Source organism: Mastigoproctus giganteus, chromosome 10 (genome assembly GCF_048544385.1).
Source record: "Mastigoproctus giganteus isolate SK-2022 chromosome 10, ASM4854438v1, whole genome shotgun sequence".
NCBI classification, from domain to species: domain Eukaryota; kingdom Metazoa; phylum Arthropoda; class Arachnida; order Uropygi; family Thelyphonidae; genus Mastigoproctus; species Mastigoproctus giganteus.
Window position 1 is genome coordinate 55,953,078 of NC_143584.1, and position 13,909 is coordinate 55,966,986.

The 13,909-nt window shown below is 37.7% G+C and overlaps 1 protein-coding gene across 2 annotated transcripts in view; it reads right to left on the bottom strand.

Moving 5' to 3' along the window:
* Spt5 (Transcription elongation factor subunit Spt5) overlaps positions 1 to 13,909 on the bottom strand; it is a 457,857-nt gene that overhangs the window by 289,551 nt on the left and 154,397 nt on the right. For both annotated transcript variants that reach the window (XM_090382503.1, XM_090382504.1), the window contains exon 9: positions 3,510 to 3,605. In XM_090382503.1, coding sequence (XP_090238629.1) covers positions 3,510 to 3,605 — 96 coding nt within the window. The remainder of the gene's footprint in view (positions 1 to 3,509; positions 3,606 to 13,909) is intronic.

A 13,909-nucleotide genomic window follows, 5' to 3' on the forward strand; every position in this document is an offset into this window, starting at 1 on the left:
TGTATCCTGTACTTGTTCGATGCCAGTATCTACAGTCAAGATGTGAGGTGTCAGAATATGTAACCTATTTGTGTAGTGGTGTAACCCTATTTGTCTAGGTGGATACTTACATATTTATACATTTCATGTTAGGTTTTGGGACCCAGTGTCAACCAGTTTTACCATAACAGGGTTTACACAGATCCCTTATGGGCACACAATTCCAGTGTTTATAGTTAAACTCAGGGTACTTGCAAACTGGAATGTACAGCCAGAAATTTCAACACCGTGTTCATGTTATGGTGTTTCCCCTGTCTGGGCACAGGGGTCCCTCTGTGTGAGAGACCCCCCATATCATTCCATCTCTCCTCTTTTTTTACATCAGTATTCCATACTGGAATAATGACAGTATCTAGAGTCAGAATGTGGGATGTATGGAATATGCAACCCTAGCTACTGTAAAGCTATGCTGGGAGAAGCTTTTGTCTGCTGGAAGATTCTAATGTTTTCTGTATACTCTGGAGTTTTAAATTGGATTATGAGGTAAGGGTATTGGATTAAGGGAGGTTCATTCTTGTCCCAAGATTATGAAGGTGTTTCAACACATGCTGTTAGCCAGGGGGAACCATGAGCAACAGCAAAACATTCACTGTGAACTGTGGGGGGGAGAGGACGACAAACTGTTAATTCATATGCTAAGTGGTTAAGAGAGAAAAGAACAGATGAATGCACCCACCACATGACAGGTGGGAGCCATGCAGAAAAAATTACAACAGCCTAACATTTCATCATTGAGAGCAATGGATTCAGTAATAACCCAAGACTTTGCCACCAGATGTACCCTGACAATCAGTGCAGTTGGCATTTGAATAAGCACTGTGAAACACTTGCTTTTAAGGATCACTTATTAAAAGAACGGAACATCAGTGTCTCTTCTCACATAACCAAGATTCCTAAAATTCCATAATAACCCACATCTTCCCCAGATCTTTGCATTTTTCGGGCTATCTAGGAAGAAATACAGAGCAGAAACAAGTAGGCACTGCTTTTTAGTAAATGAAAGGGTTTCATCCGTGAAGAATCATCACTCCACATAACACCAGTATCCGCTGTTTGTAGTATTCTAACATCAACACATGAATTTAAATGGGATTTTCAGAATCTGCATCATTTGAATATAATTCTATTTCAGTATCAGATGACATATAAGGAGCTGATTCAATATCAGCTTCAACATACTGTCTAACCCTGTTCCTTTTCAGTCCTGATGTCCCAGGCTGTGGATCCATATCACCCTTTAAGGTAAAATTTTATAGGAAAACACTTTTTATACTAAATTTTATCAGTACTCAAGCACATTAACAATGATGCTTTGTTTTTCACAAACTAAAGAACTAAAATTCTGCAAGCATAATCTTTTCTTCTTGTGGAAAATACTAAACTAGATAACTTTAACATAAGCACAGAACATATGAAAAACTGTGAACTAAGTATACAGCTTTTATAGTGCTCTCAGATATCACGAGAAGGACGAGGATAATGATGATGAGCTACCAACACCATCCCATATCAGCCTAACAAACTATAAGAATTAATTCGGCAAGCATAATCATCAAAAATGTTTACCTTTTCTTCTAGTGGAAATGCTGAACTCAATAAAATAACTCTGATGTAAGCAAGGAACATGCGAAACTGTGAACCATGTATACAGCTTTTATAGTGCTGGAGAGTCTGCACGATTTGCACTAAGCAAAACCTCAGCCATAATTCAGATAGTCCATTGTTCAATCAATGTTCCGCTATCGAAGAGCATTTATTTTATGTGCTTTTCCTTTTATAGCACTCATTTATTAACAACAATTGAATTTATACACAGTTACGTCAAGTCACAAACACTGTGGTTTGTTTTGACAGAAGTTTGCATTCCACCCCCAAATACATTAATAAAATGTGAGGCATCAATTAATTTATGTAACTTTTTGTATATGTAAAGGTTGGTTGTTGTTGGGTTTTTTTTTGGCGCAAAAGCAACTTTGGCCATATTGCACCGTATATGTAAAGCCTTGAGCAGTTTTTGCTATCCTAAATATGACAATATGAAAGAATATTGCATACAGTTACTTACAAAAATTTACTCCATAATTCAGTATAATGCAAAGTATGAACAGTATCATTGTTTCCACTTCCAAAGTGAAATATCTGTTATTAGCATTTCACTAATATATTTTTTTTTATGGCACTTCAAATGGAGAGAAGGTAGAAGAGAAATTAGGAATCTACAGTATGAGAAATACTGTTGTTTATAAAAATTACTTCTCTAACTGAATGCTGAAGATATTAAAGTGAATATATTAGCTTGTTTCCCCCCCCCTGGAAATAGTATGATGTAGATGTTTATTTTTACCAGTTTGAATTGTGAAATTGCTGGTGCTTTGAACACTTTTTTTTTTTTTTTTTTTTGGGGTGTGGTGGTGGGGGGGGGGGGTATACTAACATATCCAGGGTATGTTGGGCACAATATATCAAAATTGCACTGTATATATTATCTTTGATATTAACTTTCATGTTGAAATACCTAAATTGCTCAACCCAAGACAAAACTATCAAGAAAACCCAAGACTATGGAACGGCCTAATAAAAACGTCTTACGTCTTAAGTACTGTGTAGAAACAATTTGATAAATTATCTCAATTACATAAAATAATATCATTTGTCCTTTGTGGGATACTGTTGAAACTTCATATGAAACAGCAAAATTATGATTGTTCACTTGAAATCTTGAAAGGATCTAGTCCATAAGTGACTTCTACTTACGCTCTCTCACACACTGTTTGAAATTTTTATAGAAATTAAGCTATGTAGGAACATAACTGGAAATAAATCAGAAAGGTTCACATGCAGTGATCACACTGCATGTGATTACACACAAAATTATGACTGGCAACCTTCACTTGTATGTAGTCAAAGAATTTCTCAAATTTAATGAGCATTTCAAGCTAAATTAGCTTTCTTATATAATTTATAGTTTTTTTATTATTATTATTTAATTGGTTATAATGGTTTCTTGACTTCACAATGCCATATTTTCCATATAATTTAATTAGAAACAAAATAATGGTTGCAAAAAATAGATGCACAGAAAGTTGCATTTAGTCAGCTTAATGAATTATCACAATAAACTTTCATTAAGCATTTTTGAGGTGGGTAGGTTTTTATATAAATTTTAGAATGGTTTGTTTTGAGAAATTATTGAAAAGAACAGAAATGAAGGGTTTATTTTGGCTGCAACTGTATAAGTATTTCTTCCTTGCATCACATCATTTACAAATAAAATTTTCATTTGTGTTTCATGAAATTTGGTTTTCCTGCCTAATGGTTAACTTCAACTTGCCGTCCCCTTTAAATCAAATCACAAATCCATATTTGAAGAGATACCAGAAAACAGCAAAGCATCATTAAAAGACTAATAAGAGAAGCATTATATGTATAGGAGTCCTCATTCTATAGTTCAAGAATGGCTTTTTACTTACATTTGATGTTCGAAGAGCTCCACGCAATCGAGTATAATCTATTCGTGGAACCAGCTTTAAATGTACTTGATTCTGGGCAGTATCCACATAATCTACCTAGAAAAAAGAAATTCACTATTAACAGTGTGTATGCGGGGGGATTATATGCATATCAAAAAAACATCTGACATTCAGAACATATGTGCAATAATAATTACTACAAAGTAACATTAATATTTACTTAATAATAACAAAGAAAAATTTTAACAGAGGTCACTGCTCTTCAAGGATTAATGTTAAGAGGGAAACTTCAAATGTTTGGTGCTGAGCCACTTACCTGTTTTCAATGTAGTTTGTCTGATATCAAAATGATATAAATGTTGAATACCACCACTCAGATTGCACTGTTTCAAAGCTGGTTGGCAATGCATTTGGTGGACCAAATAGCTTTGAAACAGGAGTGTCTAACTGGTGGTGGTGCTCACACATTTCCATATTACAGAAATCTGCTATTATTTATTCTGTTAAAATAAGTAACAGCAGACTTCTCTGATAGAGAAATGTGTAGTACTTATTCGAACTTTAAGGTGAAGGCAACTCATTGTGAAGGATTTCATAATATGAGGAGTTATAATGATGCAATTGCATTAAACAACATCATAGTTTGAGGCTTTCTGCCCTAAAATTTTACTAATATATAAATTGTGTGTGTGTGTGTGTGTGTGTGTGTGTGTGTGTGTGTGTGTGTGTGTGTGTGTGTGTGTGTGTGTGTGTGTGTGTGTGTTATGTTTAATATCACCATAATTATAAATTCAGGTTAATCAAAAAGTCTCACCATAGCTATTGGCAAATGTTCTGCATTTTTTAATTCAGTAAAACCTTTAGAGTTTCTAAGTTATGCTGACCCACACCATTGTAGTTCTGATTTTCTCTGCACAGCTGCACTGCAACATGCCTCTTCCAGAGAATTCTGTCTACAATCAGTCTAAAGACAGCATCAAAAGTGTTGATGGAAAAAATAATGTTTTTAGTTGAGTTTATGTTTAAAAATGGCAATAAGTACATGGAATCTATGAAGTACAAATTCCAGAAATGATTTCCCAAAGAAAAAACGAGCTTCATCACAAAACTGTCCAAGAGAGAATTCGCAAATTCTGTGAAACTGGCTCTGTTCAAGATGCTCCTAGAATTTAGAGTGAGTAAGAATTTTGTGAACATCTTCAACAAAGCCCAGAAAAAATCAATCAGGAAATTGAAAATCATGTAGAGTATGCTTTGCTTCAACTCAGAAAGCTGTTACAGAGGTGATTCCTTGCAAACTATCTGTACAAGAAAATTGCTAAAATTTTAATATGTGTGGTGTGATTTACTAATTTTATTGCTTGATATGGGGAGGATATTTTGGATGCAAAGTTCTATAACAATGAAGCTTGGTTTCACTTCTCAGTCTACATCAACAAGAAAAATACACAATTGTGGTGTTGGTAATCCTTCACACAATTATTAAAGTGCTTTTACACTCAGCCAAATTTAGCATTTGGGTTGGAATTTCAAGAAAGCTTATCACTGGCCCAATATTTTTTTCTGAAATCATTAATTCTTAGAATGTTTTCTGTAAATTTTGTTCCTATTTATTGTCCATTTAAACTAGGGATAAAGTTATAGACCTCTGCAGCCAAGTGGTGAAGTTTGTTTGTTTGTTTGGGTTTTTTGGCGCATTAGCAACTACGGCTATAATGCGCCAGTGGTGAAGTGCAAGACTACTAAAGTGCAAATATGTTTACCATGGTTCAAGCCCACATGAATACTAATTATGGTATGATGTTTTTGTATTCTTTTGTCTTGTGAACTCCTCTGACCTTATGTGGTCATCATGGAGTATAAACAGAAAATGGGCTTATTTCTTTATATTTAACAATCCATTCTTCCAAAAAAGACGGTGACACAGCATAGCTGTTGGTCGATGGAATTTTGACAGACTTCTTTGGAGAACAGATAACTTCGAGAGGGATTTGGTCTCCTTGTTCACCTGCTCTTACCATTTGAATTCTTTTTATGGAAAAACAGCAAAGGCCAAGATTTATAAAAAAATAATAATAATAAAAAAAAAGTATTACAAAATTCAAATAAATTAAACGTTACATGCAGCCAATTATGGCAGTAACATTACATATAGTGCTTGCCAATAAAGTGAATCACCATGAGTCAAACTTTTAGCACTTACTCTAAATACGGTGACTATACTATCTTTAAAAAAGGCCACAGAGTACTATGTATTTTTAACATATAAACCATTGATAAATGAAAATTATGAATGTATGAAAGCAAAATAAATTCATAATTTATGAAATGCCATGTATGAATGCTATTAATTACTTCTTCCAATGCATGCTGAAAATAAATTTGGGGGTGAAAAAAAAAAAAAAAAACAAGAAAAAAATCAATAACTAAATGCAACACAACAACATTTAATTGTACAGTAAATAAAACAAACACTTTTGAAATACAAAAATCCATTACTGAGACAACCCAATTATATGAATATTTAGGAAACTGGATAAATCTGTAGAAATGGAAGTATCTGTAGAAAAGGCATGCAGCAGAAACAGCATGTCTATTAGACAGAGGATGGAGAGATGCTGTTAGAGATCAGTCATTAATTAACCTAACTGTCCTCTGCTGAATGGAATCTAGAAGCCTGAGAGAAGTTTTGGGGGCACCGCCACAGATGTGGGAACAATATTCCATAGCAGGGTGGATTTGCAATTTGTATAGAGTGAACATCTGTTTGGAAGGAAAGTAACACTGAGAGCGAAAGAAAAAACCAAGTTTTTTAGACGTACAGGAAGCAATATTTGTAATGTGGTTGTGCCAAGAGAGATTAGAAGTCAGGGTAATCCCCAAAAGAGATATATCATCTTGCCTAGAAATCGGAGTGTCATCAAAGATAAGCATAGGAGCAGAAGAATCCTTTTCGTGAGATATACAAGAAGCCTGAATTTTAGAAGGATTGAAATCAACTAGGTTGTTTTTGCCTCACTGGAGAATTACCTGGAGATCGGCATTTAAGGAACTGGTAGCAGATATTGGAAAAATTGAAGTTGATCGAGGATCAAACTGGAAAGTGGAATGCAATGTGCTATCATCAGCAAAACTATGGATAGGATTTCTGGTCAATGGAAGGTCATTAATAAAAAAGAGGAAGACAGTGGAGGAAAGAACTGAACATTCGGGGACACCAGCATTAGTGGAGAAGTTAGAAGATAGAGAGCCATCTACCTGTACCATCTACCTCAGTGAGCGGCCAGAGAAAAAACTGGATAACCAATTACAAAAAACAGTTGGCAAACCATAAGATGGTAACTTGTTTAGAAGACCTTTATGACCTTTATGCCAAACACGATTGGAAAGCCTTTGAGATGTCAAGAGAAACTGCTTGTGTTTCACTGAACTTTTCATTGAATTTGTCCATAAATGGGTAACATAAGCCAGAATATAACCAGTGGATCAACACTGACGGAATCCGTACTGGCGATCGCTGATCAGACAAAAGGTTTCTAGATAGTTTAAGAGTTGGTAGTTAATTGATTTCTCCATTACTTTAGAAAGAGTAGAAGTAATTGTCCTTGAAATTGTCACAGACATTCTCTCAGATATGCCAGACATGCTGTACTTGCTATCTGTGAGTCTAAAATGCTGATGGCACTGATATTCGGGTGACATTCAAGTGAGGTAGACCCAATTTTGGCAAGGTCCAGACGGCCTGTGACAGCCGAATCTGCTGATTGCACCTTCACGATGGTTGGACTGTTAGTAATACTGGGTATAACCTCCATGAACAAGGACACTGTGGGTGACCACACCACATGGAGGAACGCCGCCCCTCTGTGTTACCAGGAAACACTAGGTGGTAGATGACTCTCATCAACCGGTGCAATACCACCACTTTGCTTATTGGAGGCTTGAAGTGGCAGAACCCATGTTTAGTCTCCAGAGCTAAGTTTTCGCCAACCCTTTCCCATTTCTTCCATCATATGACTGATGACTTTTGAGGTTATGATAAATGTCATCGCTAGATCCAATCTTCCTTATTTCGAGGGTACAGCTCTAAAATGGTGTTCGCAGGCTGGCCGCTAATTAGTAGACCAGACCGAACCTATTGGTAACTCTTTAGGAGCCTTCCGGATCAGCTAGTGTATAATCTTGCTACCTCTACTCTGCCAGAAAGTGACTGAAAAATTCTGAGTAGTGTGTATGCAGAGGGCATTGTCGACGCCATGTTATGTCAAAGATCTACCATGTATACACCACATCCAAAAATTCCATTACTTCATACAGCATGTCCCACCCCACTTTTTCTTATTATTGAATACACCATGAATTGTTAAAATAAGAGTAAACTCATCTGCAAAAAGATCTAAACCTCTTAAACACTTACTAGTTCGTTTCACAAATATATGTGGTCTCAATTCTAATCTCAATGAAGTCCATTTCCACTTGCAGTTTGCCAAACCCCATGTACTTTTTCTGACAGAATCTCTGTTATCGGTTGATTCAATAACTGCTCATCTCAGCTGCCCAAATAATTCTGTGTATGATTCCTTTCGCCTCAAAGGTGGTACTTGTGCATGTGTCCATTCCGATATTCCCTGTCAGAAATTTGGTAATCTGGAATCTTCTCTGGCTTAAAATCTCTCTACCTCATTATCAAATTCATCTGTTGTCTTTACCGTTCTCCCAACTCCACTAATCACTTAGAGCTCAGTGACTTCCTCTCTTTGAAACTTGACTTTCTCCAGTCCAACTTTCCTAACAGCAAGGTAATTTTCCTTGGTGATTTTAATGTTCGCAACTCCAGCTGGCTTCCGTTTACTAGTCACACCGACCCAGCTGGTCGAGATGCTGAGGCTTTTGCAATTACTAATGACCTTGCACAGATTGTTCATTTACCTACAAGACTACCAGACAATCCTACCCATACAACCAGCACGCTTGATCTTTTACTCACAAACAACCCTTCTAAGTACACGGTAAAAGTAAGTGGTACTTTAGGTACCTCAGATCACAACTTGGCGATTGCCACTTCTCCAATGGAGCCTTTATCTCATGGTAATTCCCAACCTTGTATTTTTTGGCATTAAAAGAATGTAAAATGTAACCCACAAGACTTCTTTTCTTCTTTTCCTTGGTCGGATTACTGTTTCAAAACTTCTGATGTCATCGTTTGCTCAGATCTTGTCAGCAAAATTATTCTTGTAGGAATGGAATCCTTTATCCCACACTCCACTTTAAAATCTCGTCCTTTATCTAAACGTTGGTTTTGCAATAAATATGCTAAGGCCGTTCAGGAGGAGAATGTTGCATATCGTAACTGGCTAGTTTCCAATTCTTCAGTTTCATTTTCTGCCTACACCAAAGCTTGCAACAATTGTTTTTTTTTTTTTTTTTTGGGTAGTTGTTGGCGCATCGGCTTCTGTGGCCATAATGCACCTCCCAAGGTTTTTGCACTCCTTTGATCCAAGCCCGAGGCGGGATTCGAACCAGCTACCTTTGGATTGCCAGGCAGGCAATTTACCCACCCGGCTAGCCTGGTCAGCGCAAAAATTGTAAAGCAGTCATTAATCAGTCCAAACTAGATTTTAAACAGGCTAAGAGTAGAAAACTTGCTTCTTGCCCTAATGGTAGCCGAGCATTCTGGTTTCTTGCCAAAGCTATTGACCGTAACTTTTGGCCATCTCTGCTCCCACCTGTCAAAACCAGTTCTGTTGTCACTTCAGCCAAGTATAAAGCTGACCTGTTAGCATCACATTTTTCTTCCAACTCATGTATTAACAATCTTGGTAAAACACCTCCCACCATTCCCAACACGCTCCATTCAATGGAGCGTGTTGGGAATGTTCCATTCAACTCCTGTGGTCTTCCGTCAAAAGGATGTCAGAAGGATTTTGATGAATCTCAATGCTAAGAAAGCTCCAGGTCCTGATGGTATTTCTCCACTTGTTCTCAAAACCTGTTCTCATGAACTTACTCCTGTTCTTTGCTGCCTTTTTTCGCTTTCTTATTCCTTCTGCTTGAAAATTTGCTCATTGCAGCCAGTTCGTAAAAAGGGTGACAAGTCCCTCCGATCCAATTATTGCTCCATTTTCAATTACTTCTACTCTTTCTAAAGTAATGGAGAAATCAATTAACCGCTAACTCTTAAACTACCCAGAAATCTCTAGTCTGATTAATGATCGGCAGTATGAATTCCATCAGTGTTGATCTACTAGTGATATTCTGCCTTATGTTACCCATTTATGGACAAATTCAATTGAAAAGTTCGGTGAAACACAGGCAATTGCTCTTGACATCTCAAAGGCTTTCGATCGTGTTTGGCATAAAGGTCTTCTAAACAAGCTTCCATCTTATGGTTTGCCAACTGTTTTTTGTAATTGTTTATCCAGTTTTCTATGTGATCACTCACTGAGGGTGATGGTAATGTTCCACTAATGCTGGTGTTCCCCAAGGTTCAGTTCTTTCCCCCACTCTTTTCCTCTCGTATATTAACGACCTTCTTCCATTGACTGGAAATCCTATTCATATCCTGAAAAAGGCCTCTGAAGTTGGGTAAATTCATGTCTTGACGATAAATAAGCTATACACCAACCATTAATTGAAATAGCTCTTTACTGTGACTAGAATTTACAAATTAAAATAACATATTTACAATAAAATTTAATGTATAACTACTATGATACACTATACAAGGATTAAAACTGTAATAATATCATTGTGATAAAATTAAAATTATCTAAAATAAACTGGATTAAAAGCGATAAAACCTGTAGCTTTTGGAAGCATCAGCTTCTTTCCTCAACAGTAATAAATCTGGCAACATTTCCTTATATATAACAGGCTCACGGTATTTCACCTCGTGGTTCCTTCGGCACATGTTCAGAACTGGAAGTGGAAATAGCTCGGGAGCGCACAAAGCAAACCCTTCATCCGTACTTAGGACAATAGTTTCAAATAGGGGATACAAACACACACACCCCTGTCCCTATTCACGGTATTGTTGTCGGATGAACAGATTCGCAGGCTTTCGAGCCATTTACGGTCTCAGAATCCATGCACTCGATCCACAATAACTGCATCCTCTGGGGAGATTTGATGCTGCTTCTCCTAATAATGCTCGGCCACAGCAGACTTGTTATAATCAGCGGTTTTTATAGCATTTAAATGCTCCCCCAAACGATCTTTTAACCGCTGTTTTGTTTCGCCAACATATTCCACATAACGTACAAGTTCACGCTTGTACCTTCCAAACCGCCCATTGCGGAGATAGCAATGGGTATTGAACGGGCAATTTGTAAGTTACCGGAAGCCTTAGCCAGTGAGATCCACGTGAAGTCAGCCGCTATTTTGAGCCAAGTGAGGAAAGCACCGCCGAATCTTAACTTTAGTCAAAGGAGAGCGTTAGAAGAGTTAAGAGAGATGATGGAATTGTGGTGTTGCCCGCGGACAAGGGGAGAGCTACGGTAGTCTTAAACAAAGAAGATTATGAGAAAAAAGCATTGCAGCTTTTATAGAATAATAATACTATAGAATAATTTATAGAATAATAATAAAATTATTCAAAGAAACCCGTTAGTTGCCCTGGAACGATGTGCTAATAAATTGGTGCAGATTTGGTTAAAGGCAGACAAGATTTCCTAGGAGACATATTGGTCTTTGCATGCTACTGGATGCCAACTCCCCAGGTTCTATGGATTGCCAAAAACTCACAAGACAGAAGTCCCTCTTAGACCCACTGTCTCATTTAGAGGCAGCCCCACATATGCCTTGTCAGGGTATTTGGCAAAATTGATTTAGCCTGTAGTGGGCCAGTCTGACTGCGTCATTAAAGACAGTAAAGAGTTTGTGGGATTTGTGAAGGATTTGATCATAGATGAAAATGAGACTATAATTTCTTTTGACATTGTGTCATTATTTACATGCATTCCTATCAAGCATTGAGTTTGTGTGAGAATGGCATTGAGTGACAATGTCTCTTTGGTTAACAGATCGCCCTTAAGTATAGAGGATATTTGTTCAGGTGTAGAACTGTGTCTGGCCAGCACCACTATGGTGTTTAAAGGAGTCATGTACAAACAGGTTCAAGGTACAGCCATGGGTTCTCTCATTAGTACCATTGTGGCCAATCTGGCCATGGAAGAGTTAGAAAGTAGAGTTTTTGATGAGATCCAGTTTCCCATGAAGAAATGGAAGAGGTATGTTGACGATACTTTCACCGTGGTCCAAAAGGGGAGAGAGGAGGATGCACTTCATTGGCTTAATAGCTTCTCCCAATTTATACAGTTTACCTCAGAGGTGGAGACAGGTGGCACCCTTGCATTTTTGGATGTATTGATCTCTAGGATAGGCCATAGGGTAAAAACTTCGGTTTTTAAAAAACCTATGTGTAGAGGTCAATACACTCACTATAGTTCAGCACAAGCTGGACAACATAAGAATAGTGTGGTAAAAGCTCTAGTAGATAGAGCAACATCACACTGTACTACTTCTGAGGATAAAGAATGTGAAATCAAACGGGTCACAGCAGACCTTAGAAAATGTGGGCACCCCCAGAGGATCGTGGACAGATACAGTAAAGGAATAATGTCCAACCGTAGGGAACCGTTTGTTCCTGTGGCTACTGCATACATTCCTTACTATCCGGGCCTTACTGAGCAGTTAACCAGAATTTTATGGGGTTTCAAAACACGCTGTGTGCAGCTTCCCGGGCGGAGGTTGCACATAGTTGTGTCCCAGGTAAAAGATTCAATCGCAAAGGACCTTAGTAGTAGAGTTCTTTATAGGATAAAATGCCTGGATTGTGGGGAATGTTATGTGGGTGAAACAAAACGGCGGTTAAAAGATCGTCTGGGGGAGCATTTAAATGCTATAAAAACTGCTGATTATAACAAGTCTGCTATGGCCGACCATTATTGAAAGAAGCAGCATCAAATCTCCCAAGAGGATGCGGTTATTGTGGATCGAGTGCATGGATTCTGGGACCGTAAATGGCTCGAGAGCCTGCGAATCTGTTCATCCGACAACAATACCATGAATAGGGACAGGGGTATGCGTTTGCATCTCCTATTTGAAACTATTGTCCTAAGTACGGATGAATGGATTTGCTCTGCATGTTCCCGAGATATTTCCGCTTCCAGTTCTGACCACGTGCCGATGGAACCATGTGGTGAAATACCGTGAGCCTGTTATATATAAGGAAGTGTTGCCAGAAGATTTATTATTGTCGAGGAAGCTGATGCTTCCAAAAGCTACAGGTTTTATCGCTTTTAATCCAGTTTATTTTAGGTAATTTTAATTTTATCACAATGATTTTATTACAGTTTTAATCCTTGTATAGTGTATCATAGTAGTTATACATTAAATTTTATTGTAAATACGTTATTTTAATTTGTAAATTCTAGTCACAGTAAAGAGCTATTTCAATTAATGGTTGGTGTATGACCTTACTTATTGTCAAGACATCCTATTCATAGTTTTATTGGTCAAAGTAACTCTTGCACATACCTTAAGAGTTCTTATCTGTTACCCCAACTGGACGTATTTTCTAGATGTTCTGGGGGCAGAAACTTTTCACGTGAGCGGGTAGCTAATATCAGGGAAGAGAGCCTAAAAAACTTCAAGGGTTGTTAAATCTTAATTGTTTATACAGTGACGTTAGAAGTGTCGTCAATAAAATGAACGAATTCGAACTGCTGGTTAAAACAAATAATGCGGACATAATAGGGCTTACAGAGACGTGGTGCCACCCGGAAATTGGGGATGATGAGTTTAAGTACGGCTTGTATAATGTATTTAGGAAGGATAGGGTAGATAGAAGGGGGTGGTGGGGTAATGCTTCTTATCAGAAGCAGCCTGAGGGCGACGATAGCTTTCCCGGATTCGGACATTTCACATGCTAGTATAGAGTCTGTATGGTGTGAGATAGCTGGAAACAAAAGGTATAATGCGAGTAGGAGTAATCTACAGACCAGGTGATTGTGAGGATTATGACAAAAGCCTCTACATGCAAATGGAATGGGCAAGTAAGCGTCAATGCCTTATTATGGGTGATTTCAATTTGCCTCTAATTGATTGGAGTAAATGGGAAGGAAACTCGACATGGGGAACAAAATTTTTAATTCAACTAGATGACTGTTATTTGTATCAACATGTCAGGAAAGTACTAGAGAAAAGAATATCCTAGACCTCATCATCACCCATGAACCACAGGTTGCAAGGAAGGCCCATGACATAACAGGGCTGACAGTAGAGGAACCAGTAGCAGGAAGTGATCACGGAGTTCTACGGTGGATGATGACGAGAGAGGTAGCAGACGTAAAAGGCAAAGGAATGGGTTTTAATTTCAGAAAAGAAAATTACGATGCCTT